At 46.6% G+C, this 17,302-nt stretch overlaps 1 protein-coding gene across 4 annotated transcripts in view; it reads left to right on the plus strand.

Moving 5' to 3' along the window:
• Positions 1–17,302, plus strand: part of LOC121181965 (septin-7-like) — a 35,261-nt gene that overhangs the window by 1,515 nt on the left and 16,444 nt on the right. The window contains exons 1-3 of one of the 4 annotated variants that reach the window (XM_041038210.1): positions 3,155–3,289; positions 3,892–3,988; positions 16,174–16,280. In XM_041038210.1, coding sequence (XP_040894144.1) covers positions 3,263–3,289; positions 3,892–3,988; positions 16,174–16,280 — 231 coding nt within the window. In that variant the 5' untranslated portion in view covers positions 3,155–3,262. Of the gene's footprint in view, positions 1–3,154; positions 3,290–3,888; positions 3,989–16,173; positions 16,281–17,302 lie in introns of those variants that run through there. The other 3 variants (XM_041038209.1, XM_041038207.1, XM_041038208.1) reach the window with 3 other exon arrangements.

Raw genomic sequence — 17,302 nt, forward strand, 5'->3', positions numbered from 1 at the left:
CTGATGGAAGCAGGGACATGGTCCCAGCATCAGCCGCTGAATACATGAGGTTGGTGGACTTGGAAACACAGATGATGTCAGTGAGCCAGGCAGCTACTATCACCACTGTGTGGACTGGGGGAGGGGTTAACATGAATGGTATGGACTGACGAGCCTGCTTTTCTCTCATCCCCCATTACTTCCCTCTTTTAACTCCCCTGCCTGTTTTTCTCTCTATTAGTCACTTTCTTGTTAAAGAAGAACCACATTAATCATAAAACATTTCATAAGGGTCAAGAGCTCCTGCAGATATTACACAGATCCTGTGATGGATAGAGTCATTATTAAGCTGGACATGTTGCTGGTTCAGGCTGATTGTAGGCCCCACTGTGTGCTACAGACACAAGAGCCCTGTAAATAAAAGGCTTTTATTCATTCAGGCCCTCGTCCACATGCATATAGTATGTTAATGCATTCACACACATCCACACAGTTTTACTCATGCAGTGCACCATTTGATCCACAAAATACCACCTACACACACACACACAGAGCCTTTTGTAGCTAAGAGCTAACAGCCTGCTCTAATAATATTGTCTCTGTAGCCAAATGACCAACCCAGTGTGTTACAACACCTGTGCTGCCTACAGTGCAGTAAAAAGGAAATGGACTGACCATCAGAGTCAGCACCTTATGTAACACACACACACACACACACACACACACACACACACACACACACACTCACACACGCAAACCTTGGACGTGGGTGGATCAAACGTGGAAATGGTGGAAAGTGCTTCAGGCTTGTTCAGAAGAGTTACGCCTGCTGTCGAGCTGCATCCATCACAGAGCATCGATCAGGTGAACAGATTGTTTACTTTTCTGTCCCTGCAGTTTGTGTCCCCAGCATCCACTGGTGATGTTGGTGTGGAACCAGCAGGTTTGCAGACGTGGACTCAGACAGCTGCGAACGCCACGCGGGCGTAGTTGTTCTGAATGAGTTATTTTCTCGTCCTCTCGGTGCGGACCGTACGCGGTCGGTGCCCCTGCAGTAGCAGTGGCCGTTCGGAGAAGTCCGTGTGGTCACAGCAGTATTGGTGGGTGCAGGGACGTCCACACAGAGCCACAGGAGTAATTGACATCTGGTTCCTAGCGGACCCTCGCTTACTCGTGGAATCTGGAAAATCTAACACTAGCCTGAGGCCTGTAATGGACATCTACTAAATATCAATATTGGTTAGTTAGTCAGTTACTATCTTCCACCTCTGGTGTGACGGTTCCACATTGATCACAGCTGCAGCCGCACAGCGCTGACATCCTGGAACAGGAAGGAGGGAGTCGTCCTGCAGTACTTTGGCAGCCTCCGAGCAGTTCAGATTATTTGTGTGCGTGTCCAGTTTTCAAAGCCAACATTAGCTATGATCCAAAATCTATGGACTCTTTTTATTTTTGTGTTGCTAGGAAACAGCTTCCCATCTGTCTTGTGTTTGTAATTGTGAAAGACATAAGTCAAACCCTTGTTGTGAATGATGACTCAGTGCTGATACACACTCTTGCAAAAGACGTACAGCATGGCCAAAAGTATGCAGACACCTAAACATTACAGCCCAGCTACATGTGAGTGTTGCACATCTGACTCCCACACCATGGACATCCATCAGAGGTACAACAGGAAGAGCTTTTCACAGAGGTTTGGGATGAGTTTTCAACTCTACTGTGTAAAGTATTATTGATTCTGAAGCATTAATTTATGCTTTCCTTACAACTCAGGAGCCAAAACTACCCAAACAGGCCAAAAGCTCACTAAAGTATGTAAACATGGGTGTCCACATACTTATGTATACCTCTCCTGACATCGGTGGGTCAGGAGCTGCTGCTGTAATGTGTCACAGTTAACTTCCTCCCATCTGGTGACTTCACATTCTTGTCTGTATAAAGGGCATCCTCGACCTCGAGTTGTTATTATCAGTGATTACCAAACACAGGGAAGAATCAGGTGAGTGCAGGGAATTTCACTGCATTTTACCAGTTTAATCAAAGTTAAATCAAAGTTTTTCACTGTTTAATGTGCACAGTGCAGGGATAATAGCACAGCACGGTCTGCCTTTCTGGCAGACAGTGTCTGAACATACTTTCAGATAGATTTGAACATGCTGCTGTTTACAGTTTTGTTTTTACGGTCTCTTGTTGAGGCTCGAGGATTTGAAGAAAAAAAAGTCTAATTGTCATGTGATAAACTTCTCACATTGGCCAGACATGATAAGACTTTCCTGTTTCTGATTTTTGCTTTCCAGTTTTGTTTTGTTTTTTTTTACTACAGTTCATTTCATATTGTGGAAGGATGTACCCAGGGAAGTTGGTTCAGCAGATTCAGCAGCAGAGCAGACTGTGGGTAAACCAAGAGTCTGACTGCTGACTGTCTGAGAATTGGGTTTGATGAATCTGCTGATTATTTTTTTTGATTAATTGGACAATCAGGGTCTGTAAAATCCCCAAATGTCATTTTTAGTTCCAGAAAAATCCCAATCCCCCAAAAATTCAATTTATAGGTTCACTACTGGACAGAAGAACGAGCCCTGTTTGAGTCCAGTGAGTTAAGTCCAGTGAAAAATGGTACAGAGGTCAGCAGTAAACTGAAAACAGAAAAACTGAAAAATCCCACTGGTTCAGTCTCATCTCTCCTGCAGCAGTGATCCTCCGTCTGATGCTTTCTGCTGGTCAGAGCGAAGATACTGACCCAGAGCCGGACGGTGGCTTCACATGATGAAGACCGAGCACAGTCTCCAAACTGAGACCACATGGAACTGGGCAACGCATTTGCAGGAACTTCTGCGACAGAGTTGGGATGAATTTTTTTTTTTTTTGTAGAAAGAACATCAGGAGTGTGTTCAGCTGCTGCTGGATGAGTCAAACACTTCCATTACATTTCCGTTAAACTGTGTTGTAATACTTCTGAAGGGTGGTGTGTACGCTGCTGGTCATCGTTACAGCTGGAGGTCGGTCTGAACCCCTCCCAACAGCCGACCTCTCAGCACGGCGCTGTGGTTTTCCATCGGTGCCACGCATGACAGAGCCGGAGAGGCAGGCAATCAATTGTGTTTGCCCCATGTAGCGTGCAGGGCAGTGCGCAGTGACTGTGGGGGTGAGGGCGGGGGCTTATCTGACAGCAGCCCGGGAGATAGAGAGATGGGGAAGGGATGAAGAGAGAGAGCAGCTGGAGTAAAGCCTGGCTGTGATCTGGACTGAGATTCAGGACCTTCACCGCGGCCTGTCCTACACGATGGACAGTATGGACACGATTCAACACGTACGGAGACTGGATGTGTTTGTTTGTGTCGCCGTGTTGTCATGCTTCAGCTCCCACGCTTTGAGGAATTCCTTGGCTTATAATGCTTCTCTGTTTTAGTTTACTTGTTTGATGGACTTTGGCAGTGTTGACTCCACTTCCTCTCTCCATGCTCCTGGGGGGAAAGGCTGTTATTTCTCTCTGTGAGTCTGCCTCCCTCCCCCTCCCCTCTCCCTCCCCTCGCCTCACCTCTCTTCCCCTTAAAACAGCCTTTCCCCCTCTTGTATTTATCCCAGCTGTACTTCACTTCAAAGGGGCTTTGTCGCTGCAGGACACAGAAATGCTAATTGCAGGTTCACAAAAAAATAACAAAAACAAGATTTTTGTCACTTTTTGCCTTTGGTGTACACACACACACACACACACATACACACACACACACACACGTAAAACGCCATAGTAACAGAGCTCCTGTTGGTGTTTCCATGCCTCTGTGTGCTGATAAAGGTTCCCGGCTGTATCCTGTGCTACAGATTTAAAGTTTGACAGCGTTACATCGATGCTTTGTGATTCCTGCACTGACAGAAAGTGTGTGTGTCTCTCTGTGTGTTTTCCTTCAGCAGCGGAACCTGGAGGGCTATGTGGGCTTCGCCAACCTCCCCAACCAGGTGTATCGGAAGTCGGTCAAAAGAGGCTTTGAGTTTACGTTAATGGTTGTAGGTAAGTTGGAATAATCTACGTCAGACCCGTGAGTGAACATGAACGTGCGAGAGTGTGTGTCTGTGTGTGCTTCCAGGCCACACCTGTGTGTGTGCACACCTGCCCCATCTATCTGCGTCCGCTCGTCAAGAGTGTGTTTTCATTCTTGTGCGTACGAGGGTCATCAGCACGAGTTGAAAGCAGGTGAAGCATGAGCGGCATCCATCTCACTCAGCTGCTCAGGATGATGAGCTGACGATGTTAAAAAGCAGTTTGTGCAGAGCGGCGTCGCCGTGTGTGACTTTCACAATGTCCACAGTGTCGCTCTGTGACCGGAGACGCACACATGTGAACATATTCCTTGTAAAAGCTGAATTAGAGCAGTTTCCCGGGGGAGTTTTCGCTCTGCGGCCCCAGGACGCACCGTGACATCTGTGTGTGTGTTTGGATGATTCGATTTGGAAAGCGAGCTGCAGGATGTCGGTTCAAGTCTGAACGAGCTCAGATGCAACATGTGGCTAACAACATTACAGAGGGAGGGAAGTGGACGGAGGAGTGGAGGAACCATGGGTTTGGCCGTCTGTACGAGTCAAACACAAACACACACACACACACACGCGTGTTTAGAAGTTATAGCGGTGCTGTAATGACATATTGAACCATGCTGTGTTTGAGAGGGGCCTGTAATGAGCAGATATGGATCGTACAAAAAAAACTCCTGTGGAATTATTCAGCCATCAAACATCTTGACTAAATTATATTGGCTTCTTTACACTTCCTGTGCAGTCGCGTTAGATACAAACAGTTTGAACTTGATTGTGAAATCTCCGTGTTTCACTCCTGTGTTGCCATATTTTCCATTTAAATTAGATCGTGGCTCTTCGGTGTGAGTTTCATATTCTTAGCTACTGTTGGCAGCACTGCGGAGTTAACAGTCCACTACGCGTTAGACGCTCAGAGGAAAGGTTCAGCAGGTTTCATGGTGCCCAGATGGACACCGCAGCAGGTTGTGCTTGCTGTAATCAGTCCTCGTGTTCACGCTGGCCGTCCCGGTTCAGCTTCAGTGTCAGAGGATGACAAAGCAGGATGATGATGGATGATTTGTACTTGCTGGTACTAACAACAACAAACAGTTTGTCCAGTACATCTGTGCATCAAGTTGCCAGATACAGTTGAATTGGTTTAGGTCTTTGTGCAGGCACAACCTGGCAACCTCACGGTGACAGCAAGACTCCAGGAAGCACAAAGTCTCTGCAGACAGCTGTTCAGCACATAACGCTAGCTGTTTCCCCTCCTGCTTCACTTATTTATGCTAAGCTAGCCTAGCATTCTCTTGACTTCAGCTCATCTCACTCTCATAAAGAAAGTAAATGAACATAATTTCCCTAAATGCTGAACCAACCCTTTAAAATCCCTTTAAAAAACCAAGAGCTTGAAAATTCTGATAGTATCATTTAAAAAAAAACACCTGTCCTGGTTTCTGTTCTGGGTTCAGCAGGTTATCTGCTTTTTTTTTTACGCTGGTCTTAAACTCAGCTCCAGCCTTCATTAAAATCTTTTAAAAGCTCATAAAACTAACTCTGTGTATCTTGCGGTGACCTCGATCAGTTCAGTGAAAGGAGACAGACATTAACACAAAGAGGCGTCCAGCCTTTATTATCTCAGCCTGGGGTTTTCGCTTCCTGTTTAGTAAACAGCCGCTGTAGAAAGAGTAGCAGGAGGGGAGACAAAGACAGAGGCAGAGTGACGGCTTGGGAAAAGCGCGAGAGAGAACCACAATCAACTCGATCCTGTTTCAAGCCTTCTCACACATGGGCCCCCTCTGTCCGTCTCCCCGGCTTCCCTGGCTCCCAGCTCCACATGCCCCAGCTGATCCAGATTTCACACATAACGAATGTGAGGAGCGTAGCAGTGTGTTCATCACTCAACACACTGTGCGTTTATAGATGAGGATCAGAGGAAAGCTTCTCTGCTGGAGACTCATCTCGCTGCTGAATGTCTACTGAAAACTGAATCATGTGCTTTTCATAAAAGCACAGTTTATTTAGTAAATGAAAACTAAACAGATATATTTGTGGACAGTGGGTTTTTTTTTTCTGTTACAGATATGAAATGCTGACAAGAGGAAAGACTTTAAGAAACGAAACCGACTAAACCTCCACATAATATTATTCACAGAAACAGAATTTTAAAATTAAACTTATAAAAATCTATATAATTGTTTGTTTAAATGTAAATGTTTAATGTAAATTGTTTAAATGTAAATTGAGTATTCGAGTATTTAAAACAAAACTTGTATATATTAAATTAGCTAGCTAGCATTATTCAGTCAAAATAGCTTTTTGAATTTCGTTTTTCTCTGCTTCTTTGCATCTTTGCATTAAATGAGCAGCTGAAACTCGAGCGTAATCCAAACTGTCCTGAAACTGCAGTGGGTGAATGTGTTCAGCTGGAGAGGGAGGTTAAAAGGTTAAAAGCTCCAATCAAACTTTCAGAGCTACTTAAGTGTAAAGTTGGATTGTGCAGTTTTAGCAGTGTAAGCAACGTCCAGCCCAAAGAATCTGAGCAGTGAAATGTCATCTTATCCTGCGTTACTTTGGAAAACGGAAGAATAAACTCCATTTCCTGTACCTTAAATCAGTCAACCAAAAATAAGGACTGCAGAGTTCATAAATATAACCGTGACCACGAAACCGTGTCATGGAGAAGTGAGAGAAAAAAGGAAATACCAGTGTTAGTGAGAGAGTGCAGCCAGCTGGATCTGACTTCAGCACGGCTGTACTCGACGCTGCTGTGAAGTGTGATAACTCGGCTCGGCTCTGAGGCCCAGCGTTGTTCCATGGTAGTTTAGGAACGGACAGATGGTGGAATATGAGAGAACCGGGCCGATGCCTGCAGGTAACTCCTTCAAATTCCAACGGTGCAGCGAGAGGAAGTCATTTCTGTAGCCGGTATAGTTAAATGTGAGCCTGTTAGAATGGAGCTCCACCCTCCGCCCTCCACCCTCCACCACCACGACAAGTTACTGTCTATGTTACAAAGGGCACAAATAGTCTGTACTACCACTGTTATTCACAGTGATTAAATGATAAAATGATTTCAGCTGCTGTCTCAGTGTGACTCGTTTTGACCTGGTGCAGAAACCGTCCCCCTTTGTTGTTGTGCTGGGCTTGTGGTAGACATTTGTTGACCAAGTGTTGTAATTGTCAAATCCTGTCGTGTTTCTCACCTCAAAGAGCTGCTGTCGACTGGACGTTCTCTCTGCAGCAGAGACCGAGAGATGAAGAGATGAAGAGATGAGGCTGGTTGAAATGCGAGCTGTAATATGTCTCATGGCAAGACTAACAGGTTGTGATGGTATATCCAGCTGTGCTTGTGTTTTTGACTGCAGGCTGTGTTAGCTGGCCGAGTCGATCACCGGCGATCACAGCGCCATGCACGCCGGTCACACCTGTGTCCAACTTGCTCCAACATCATGCAAATGCAGGCAGTAATAACCTCACGAGAGCCGCGCACCGTGGTTACTCTCCACTGACCCCCCTACAGCACAGGGAATGCTGGGAAACGCTGCTGTCACCTGATCTAAGAGCTGACATAAATTCATGTTTAAATTATAAACCCTGACATGATGATGATCTCAGTCCACCTGGAACAACAGTTCCTGCAGATCGAGTACAAGCAGCATAGATTGGTCTGATGACATTTTATTAAATCAGGACCAGCTGACAGGAAGTGAGTGTTTCTGTCACTTCCTGCACAGACGGTGAAGGCTGTTGGAAACTGTCTGCTCTCTACGCTACATACAGAAGTTTGGTTGTCCAAAATTTAAGTGTTTTGGAAAATACTTGTTGCCGTTGTTGTTTCATTCTCAGTCTCATAACTATGGGCACGTTACGGTAACTTTGGAGATTTAGCAATGAGGGACAGCAACACAGTCCTCCCAAAGCTTTCCAAACAAACTAACCTCAGCTTAACCCATCTGAAGCATTTACCTCTGACACTGTGTGTACACAGGAGGGGCAGCACAAGCGGCACGTTAGCATGAGCTGCTGCTGAAACGCCTCCTGTGTAAACACACAAGACAGACGTTAGCCTCCTGGAGAAGCTGCAGTAACTGGATGCATAAGGATCCAGCAAACCAAACAGGAGGAGGATCTAGAGATTAAATATCCCAGATAATTTTTAATTTAAAAAAAATCATCTACAGTTCACTGAGAATTAGACATGAACAACAGGTTCTAGAAGACGATGTTAAAGAAATATTACTATGTTATCCCATGTCTCAGCTGTTCTGCTGGCAGCTTGAATGATGTGATGAATCATGTCAACATCTGCTGGAATCAGTGAGAGCAAAGGTGAGGAGCTACCCAGGGTTAGTGTGGTGTTCATAGTGCTCAGTGAGTCTGCCTCCTCCAGTTTACCTCGCCACAGATCAGAAGTACTCCCTCACAACCATCGTACACAGCTAAGACGACTGTAGCCTCAGAAGGGTTAGAATGCAAACATTAAAAACCTTGTTGTGGATTAAAACTACAACTACAAGGTGAAAACATGTCGTCAGGATCCTGTTACTAAAACTGAATCTAAATTAGCTGCCAGAACAAATGAACACATACTTGATATTGGTATTGTTTGTGGTTTTATACATTAAACCTATTGTTGGTGTGAGCACAGTGTGTGTATGTATGGCTGCTTGTCATGTCCATGTTCAGCTCTGGGCTCACAGTGAAGCAGCAGCCAGTCGGTCACTCACACAAACTGCTCCTCTGGTATTTTCTTCTTCTTCTTCATCCCTGTCTCTCCTCTGTCCAGCTCTCTGTCTCTCCCCTCTCAGTCTGCCTCTCTCTGAGGGGGGAAAAAGCTGCTTCCTGCCCCCCTTTGTCCAGCTGGCAGACTGAATAGAAACCCCTGGAAAGATTAGCAAGATCCAGGGCCAGTGCAGAGGGCTGAACAGAGCAGAGAGTCAGATCCGAACTCCAGAGAGCTGGGAGGAGACAGGAAGCAGAGCCTGCTTCACGCTGCTTCTGATGTGCTGCGAGGCCAGCACTCAACAGCCCTGCTGCCCCTGCTTTCTTCAAGCAGCACAGGAGGAGAGCACATCTCCGGCTTTGTACCAGTCCGACCCTGGCAGCAGAGCAGTGAGTCGCATGTGGGACGCTGCATCAGAGCTGTTTCACTGGCTTTTAATCATCACGCTGATTCATTCAGCGTTCACCTGGTGTTTCGAGCTTATTAGCAAATGTTCACATCCTAATACACTAAACCAACATGGTGAGCACTGGAAGCTTAATTTTTGTTCTCTCTCTGATTCAGTTGGTGTTTAAGGAGCTAATAAACACAACACAGCGTTCATTCACTGGTCAGGGAGCTGTGAATGAAGCAGCCAGTGCTGTGCTGGATGAGCTCGGATCTCTTTTACACTCCGGTCGCAGTCTGTCTGCGTCAGTGCCTCTTTATCTGCCTCACTGATCTGTGTGTGAGTGTAAGACTGTTTGCCTGTCTGTCCTGTTGTTGTTGTTGTTGTTGTTGTTGCACTCCTCTAAGCTTGTGAGCTCTGGGGCTGTGTGTGTTTGCGCATGTGTGTGAGTGTGTGTCCGGATAAGACGGTCTGACAGGCTTAGGATTGACCGCCTTGCCTACTGACCTTGCAGAAGGGAGTGAGTGAAGGAAGGCTTTGGTCTGGTTAATCTGCTGGTTTAACCAGATGCGTTAATACACACCACACACACACACACACACACTGTTTCACCGTTCAGCGGGATCTGTGACAGAGAAAAGAACTGACTGTGGTGGTTAACATGGCAGAGAGGTTGGTGAAGCTCTCAGACACAGCAGCCACAGTCAGAGCTCACCCACACGTGTGCTAATCGGTAGCTCACTGTAAATTCCTCATTTCGAATTTCAGTTCTCTCAGGCTGCACATGCCCGTCTCCAGCTCTCCTCATGTGTCTGATCGGTGCCTGCAGAAATGTCATTTTAGGAAACGGACTTTTGTTTTCGTGAATACCTGCTGTTCCCTGAGAATTTCAGGATCCCGACCTGTTCCCTCCGCAGGGGTGACGTCTTTTAAATGACACAGCAGATTATGGAAATGATCGCACTTCTTCACACGTTTTATCTCAGGAAACAGAACGGGTGCAGTCGCTGGCGCTCAGAGATGATTAGCAGGTGCAATTAATCACATGAACTCTGGCTGCATACCATTCAGCTGTGTCGGTTTCCAGAGCCCTGGAATCGTGCATTCTGGCTGACTGGTGTGGTTTACTGGGCACGTTTTAAGGGAACAGAGCCGTCGTTAATGTTATTACCAACACCTGTGATTTTCCTGTCAGAGCAGGTCAGAGTGTCTGCTGGGAGAAAGGTCTTTACACAGGAGAACTCTCCAACAGTCTGAAATCTGATCAAGTATCTGGAATATTTCTTAACTAAAAACTAAACTTTTTTTTCCTGAAACTTAAATGTCTCACAGTGTTCCATCTAACACAGTATCATAAAACCAGAACCAGGGATGGTACCACTCAAGAGTTTGTTTGGCCCCAGTCACAGTCCAGGTCCTTTTAATATCTGGCACGTGCTGATACTGAGTCTGATCCGACACCTTCGACACCGAAGAATTTATACGGACGGAGTGAATGTGAATAGCTGCTTATTTCTACGCTGCTCAGGCAACGTGAGTGATAGAAGAAATGGACCGAGTACGATCATTAGGTTCATTAATCTTCAGTGGAACTAATCTGACACTGAGGAGGATGAATAACTGTTGTGTTGGCAGCACAGTGAAAACGTGGACGAGGATTAGAAAGGAAATTTAAAAAGTGATATATTCAGTGTGCATAAAATGTTACGGGGAAAGAGGAAATAAAAATTGGCCCTTTGACGATAAATAGAGAAGAATTATTCGGGGACCTCCCTCCTGAGGTATAAGTCCAACGTGGAGATGAACCTGAGTCAAATCCGGAATACACAGGAGCGATTATATGTCCCCATCTGTCCCTGTGGGAATGTCTCAGGATGCCTGAGGAGAAGCTGGAGGAAGCAGCGCAGAGGAATGAATGGGTTACCTGGAAAATGAATGGATTTGTTTTTGGATGAACGGGCTATTACACTGTGTTACATCGCACAGGTGTAGCTTTTATTGGGCCCACACCCTGTATAATGCATTATGGGCTACACACAGCTGTGCTCCGTGCTCCATAAAACCCTCACTGACCAGTTATTCCTACTGGCTGTGCACAGAAGGACAAGCTGGTGCAAAATAATGTTCCTGAGTCACTTCACCAGACCAGAACAGTTACAGTGTCGTTCCATGACGTTCAGACTCACAGCTGATGAATTCAGGTGCTGCGGTCAGCAGCGTGCTTCCTGTACACGATGCAGCGTTCCTGCTCTAAGTTCTGTGCCTTTGTTATTGTTTTCACGCCTCGATACGTTCCTGCTCGGCCAGAAGCCTCGGCCGTATTTCAGCTGTTTGATGTTCATCATGGAGAACAGAGAAAACTCTCATCCTTCTCCCCAGAAACTCCTCTCTCTGGTCTCTAAGCAGGCCTCCTGCAAGTCACAGAATGATGTCACAGTCTCAAGTTCAGTATTTTCCGGTCTCCTAACTGCCCCAGATCTGTGGACAGTAGAGTGCGTAGTCCAGCTGTCCATGTTAGAGCTGGACCACGCTTCATCATTATTACTGGACAGCAGCCTGTTTACAAACCCACTTCACTAAGACTCCTCACCGCCGCCGGGCACAACGGGCTGCTCTGTCAGTGTGGACATGCGTGCGCGGGCGGGGTCACGCGTCACGTGCATGTTCATGCATGCTCAGTCGAGCCACTGCAGGCGAGTCTCTCCCTGTCCTTTCTCAGCCGTCCTCCGTGCTCTGCTCCCGTTTCTCTGCGTCTCTATTTTCAGACGCACATGTCTGCCGTGTCCCAGCACGTGCCCATTCTGTCCGATTTAGTCTCAGGCTCGGTGGATCGGAGCAGAACACTCACTCTCTAATTTAAAAGAAAAAAAAAAAAACAGGAAACTGGGTTGTGTCCCTCCAAGGCTCCTGTAGCCGGTCCGTGTGGACCACCCTGGCCAGACTGGGTGCTGACACAGTTTAGTTTGAGAGTCTAACTCTCCCATAGACTCTGCTGGACGTGCAGATCCTTATCGTTCCCAAAACACTGACCTTTGCCCCCCCCCGTTTAAGCCAGTTCCATTTAGCCTCAACAATAGAGAGTTATCTTTTCCAACAGTCTGGTGTTCAGTAAACACAACTTCCCTCACACCCACCATCTGTCTGTGACTCTGCTGTTCTCTCGTTCGTGCCTGTATGTTCCCCAGATGTTGCATTTCACACTTTCTGGTTCAGGCCTCACACGTCTGTCAGGTGTGTGTTTGTCTGTGTTTTTTTTGGGGTGGGGGGGGTGGGGGGGTTGTTTTTTATGTGTGTGTGTGTTGGGTGCTAGTAAGTAGGCCTGTCAGGATGTGAGGGGGGCAGCTTCTGCCTTAGGGCTAACAGAGAGAGAGGGAGGAATGTGAGGAATCCCATGGGAAACCCACTTTGACCATTTGTGTGTTTGTTTTTCTGTCCCTCACAGTCCAGTTTGTGTAACTGTTGGTTTTCAACATGTACATTAATCTGGTAATATGCTCCTGCACAACAGCAGGTAAGCATCAACAAACCAGTCAGACTCCAGGTAGATCGGCGGGCTGTCCATAGTGAATAAATGACCGGAGCCCCCACTCACCGCACTCCTGTACGTGTCTCTCAGCTGGACACCGGAGCTGAGAGCATCAGCTTCAGCATCAGAGCGGTCAACAGATCCTCTGCAGGAGGAAATTGAGAATAAATACACAACATTGCGACAAGTCACCAAAGGTGTTAAACACCTGGGAGCCAGTCTTCCCCAGTTCAGCTGCCAAAGCCTGGTTTTCACATTGTTCCATTTCATTCAAGCAGCATTACTCTTAGCTTCCAGTCAGTGCGGTGGAAGCTTAATGCAGTCTGACTGAAACGTCCATCAAAGTGAAGACAAACTGGCTGACACTGAATCTCAGCTTTAGAAAAACTGGAATGAGATTAGAGAATAGATGTAGCAGCAGTGTGATGGCGTCTGTGGCTCTTTTTTAGTATCAGTTAGATTATAGTGATTTGATTTAAGTTTAAGTTTTTATACTTTATTAATCCCTCAAGCTGGCAAAATTACTCTCTGCATTTTACCCACACCAAGTGAATGAAACACACAGAAGCATGCACATGCACTAGAGACGCTGGGGCAGGGGGCTGCCCAGTGAGGCTCCCGAGGAGCTGGGGTAGATCGGTGCCTTGCTCAGGGGCACCACGGCCATGGTCGCAGAGGCGGGGGGCTCGTCTCCTTCACCACCACCCACATCCGTTGTGCGTATCCTTTGTGCTTGGTCGAGGAATCGAACCGGCGACCCTCCAATCTCCGGGCGGTCCAAAGCCCAAAGCCGCACGCTTAACTTGCCTCCTTATCATGCCTCATAAATAATGAGATGCAACTCTCCCACTGGGCCAATCAGTAACATATTCAGTCTTGTGTTGCTGGTATGCGTTGCACCATCTATGGCCATCCTGTGTTAAAAGACTCAGCAGTGAGAGCCTTTAGCTCCCAGTGCCCAAACCTGAGGAAAGGGTTGAAAAATGGAAAGTGATTAGTGAAAAAAAAAACCTGGATCCCTTTAAACCAGATCCACACCAAAATGAATTTGGTTCGTATGGTTCCTCCCTGAGCGAGAGGGGAAGAAGAAGAAGAAGAGCAACACTGGGGGCTGAGCTGGAAGGGTCGACCATCCATCCATCCATCAGGTGGAGGATGAAGCTGCTGCCTGTGTGCGAGTGGGGTCATTGTTGGGTTGGTTTCACTTCATTTCCTGCTGTTTGTTTTGTCAGGTTAGCATCAGTAGTAACACTTACCCACCAACACTGCAAAGCTAACAGGGAGGAGCAGACATAGTTCAGCAGAGACACACACACACATACACACACACACACACACACACACACACACACACACACACACACACACACACACACACACACACACACTCTTAGCCCCTCCCCTCCACATTTACATAAGCTCTTTTCTCAGCTGGGAGCAGTTTACTCAACTTTTCATACATCTGTGCTACTTCATCATGAAAAGGCCTGTGTGTGTGTGTGTGTGTGTGTGTGTGTGTGTGCGTGCGTGCGTGCGTGCGTGCGTGTGTGCTTGACGTCCAAACAGTCCATCAATCGGGTGAGTCCATCGTCCAGCCTTAGAGGCTGCAGGAGACGCAGAGTCAGAGTGTGTTCATAAATCACACAGGGACAGAGAATCATCCAGAGCTGAGCAAACACAAACTGGGGACAGGCCGAGGGGTTAAGAGGGGGTAAAGACCGTGGAGTCCAGCAGGCTGTCCCACCACGTCCACATGTCCTGTGGAATGAATCTGTCCTCGCTGCAGATGTTCAGCCCCGGCAGGTGGCTGATCTGACGGGGGTGAGAAAGAGAATCAGTGTTTGAATTTAACAGTGAAATATTGCTCAAGCCAAACTGACTGATCCTTGTTTTAACCCTTTTTTTTTGTTTTGTTTTTTTATGTGTGTGTTTCTTTGAATTGCCATTTTACTTCAAGCTAACAGTAAAAAAGAAAACAACTGAGCCCGTGGGACATCGGTCATCAGCTGTCGGACGTCTGGAAAATCGCTCCTCGATGTAGAATTACTGGAGAAACATCTGATGATCATTTTTTAAAATGGAAAACCTTCAGCTTCCTGTTTTCAGGCTGCACACGGGCGCTGATTCCTTGTGTCTGCCTGTTACCATAACAAGTATACTTTATATACTCTCCCATACTTTAGTTATTTTATCAAAAAATGCCAAACGTTTGGAGATACTTCGGATTCTGGGAACTCTGTGACCGATTACCATCAACAGATCAGTCATTAGAGGTGTAGTCGTCCACAGCTCAGTATGTTTCTATAGTGCAAAGGAAACAATAGAAACCCACAGAATCAGATCTGTCTTTTTATTTTAAAAACTGAAAACACTGTGGGAGCTCGTTGGCTGCGGTTAAATCACTGAAATATTGGCATATGGTTGTTCAGCGGTCTCTGGCCAACATTACGTTCATTAGAGGCTCAGTCGGTTCCAGACTTTTACACAGTGACATCGTCTCTGTACCTGGAGGGCCATCCATCAGTGCTCAGGCTCTGTAATCATCAGGTTTGGGTGGTGTCATACACACAGTTTGTCCTGTTCTACTCTCTGTCTGCTGTGTTACCGGAAAACCATCAATCTTCCAGGTCCAGTAGTTATAAATTTAACATGGGAGGCGCGTTCAGCTCTGATTATCTGATAGGTTTTGTCTGAAATAGGAGTTCCACTTTAACGTTTGTCTTCTAAAAACCCAGGCAGGGTTGGTGTTTGGTCACAGACTGTCAGGGTAGTGGCTTAGAGAGGCGTAGAGGTCTTGCTAGGACAAGCAGCCCTCCTTTCCTCCAACCAAACACTCCGCCACCGCCTTTTCATGAGACACGAGCCAGATGCTCAGCCATTAATCACAGCATTGTGTGTGTGTGTGTGTGTGCAGTGGCTGTGCTCTTTGTCGAGTAAATGTTAACTGTGTGTGTTTTGTTTAGTTTTTCTTTGTGTGGCTGCTGTGCCCTTAACATCAGAGGGGGGAGAAGGGAATGGAAAGTTGGCAGAGTAGGAAGAGAAACAGGAAGATTTATACGTGAAGGACGGAGGAAGAGTGGATGAATGAGGATGGCGAGGGAGAAAGTGAGCAGGAGGTGGAGAGGAAAAGTTTTATTCGCTCTATCTGAAAAGCTTTTCTTGCTGGCAGACGAGCTCCTGACCTTTTCCCTCTCAGACGATGAATCTGCCTTATTTTCTGTGCTGCAGCCCTGTCCCTCCAGGCTGTGTGTGTGTGTGTGTGAGTGTGTGAGTGTGTGAGTGCGTGTGTGTGTGTGTGTGTGCAGTGCACGCACATGCTTTTGTGGCTGGTTTTAATGCATGTATGTACTTGCAGTTCACCAAGAGTATGGATGCACACATCATGTGGCCGACAGGCTGTAGTTTTATTATTAATAAATAGAATCTCACACACACATATACATATAGATATACATATATACAAGCCTGAGTCAGTTTTCCCATTCACTCTAACTTACACACACACATCTAATGTAGTTAAACGTGTGTCTGTGTCCTCCTCAGGTGAGTCTGGTCTTGGGAAGTCGACTCTCATCAACTCTCTGTTCCTGACTGACCTGTACTCGAAGGACTACCCTGGACCTTCCCAGCGCATCAAGAAGACGGTGCAGGTGAGTTAGAGTCATATATTGGTCACATTAAAGCCCATGACCAAAGAGTTGAGTGTAAACTTTGCAGACAGCTCATCAACACGACGTATCATCTGAACACAGTAGGACAACTTGTCTACGTGAGGATGCTCCATCAACGTCCGTGTTTAGTGCCTGAGACTTTGAGGGTGAACATGTTATGCTGCAAATACCAGTTTTTATGTGTGTGTTTAGAATTCGTTTAGGCTAATAAAGCTACCCTCTGATGTTCTCATGTCCTTGTTATTTCAAAGCCTATCCACTCCTTCCTGTCAGGCTGAATCTCAAGAGTCACGATGTCCTCCTGTAGCTCGGGCAGGTCACCTAGTAAATACCATTCAGCCCTTCAGTGGATAAACACTGTGAAGGAACTCTGGCCGATCAGGTCATAAACCAACACACAGCTCACGTTTGATCGCTGATGATCATGCAGTCGTGAGATGTGTTAGAAAAACAGAAGGGCAGCTCTTCATCAGGCGACTGAGAAAGTCACTGCAGGACGTGATCAGACTGTGTCAGCAGCAACAGTCTGTCGACAGTTACACACAGAGGGATGTTATAATACGACTGCAGAGCATAAAGCCCTCAGTACAGAGACGAATGAACAGCTGAGAGTTCAGTGGGACAGAAAGCAGAGACACTGGTCTGCACACACACACACACACACACACACACACACACACATATATATAATATAAAGTCTAAAGCACGTAGAGAAGAAAGGAGGCAGCAAGAGATGGAGTATTTGTGAGAGAAGGAAGAGAAGGATGGAGTATCATGGAAAAGGAAAGAGAGAAAGAGGGATGGAGGAACTAAGAGGGAAACGGGAAGGCCACAGGGCCTGGATTATGCCCTTTTATGGTCATGACAAACTGAGGAGGAGGAGGGAGGCTGCATCTGGAGCAGGAGTGGGGAGCAGAGGACAGAGGGAGGGAGGGAGGAGAAGAGGTCTGGGTAAAGACTGTGAAGGAGACTGGAGAAGGGAAGGTGGAAAGTGTAACCAC

The sequence above is a fragment of the Toxotes jaculatrix genome, chromosome 5 (assembly GCF_017976425.1).
Source record: "Toxotes jaculatrix isolate fToxJac2 chromosome 5, fToxJac2.pri, whole genome shotgun sequence".
NCBI classification, from domain to species: domain Eukaryota; kingdom Metazoa; phylum Chordata; class Actinopteri; family Toxotidae; genus Toxotes; species Toxotes jaculatrix.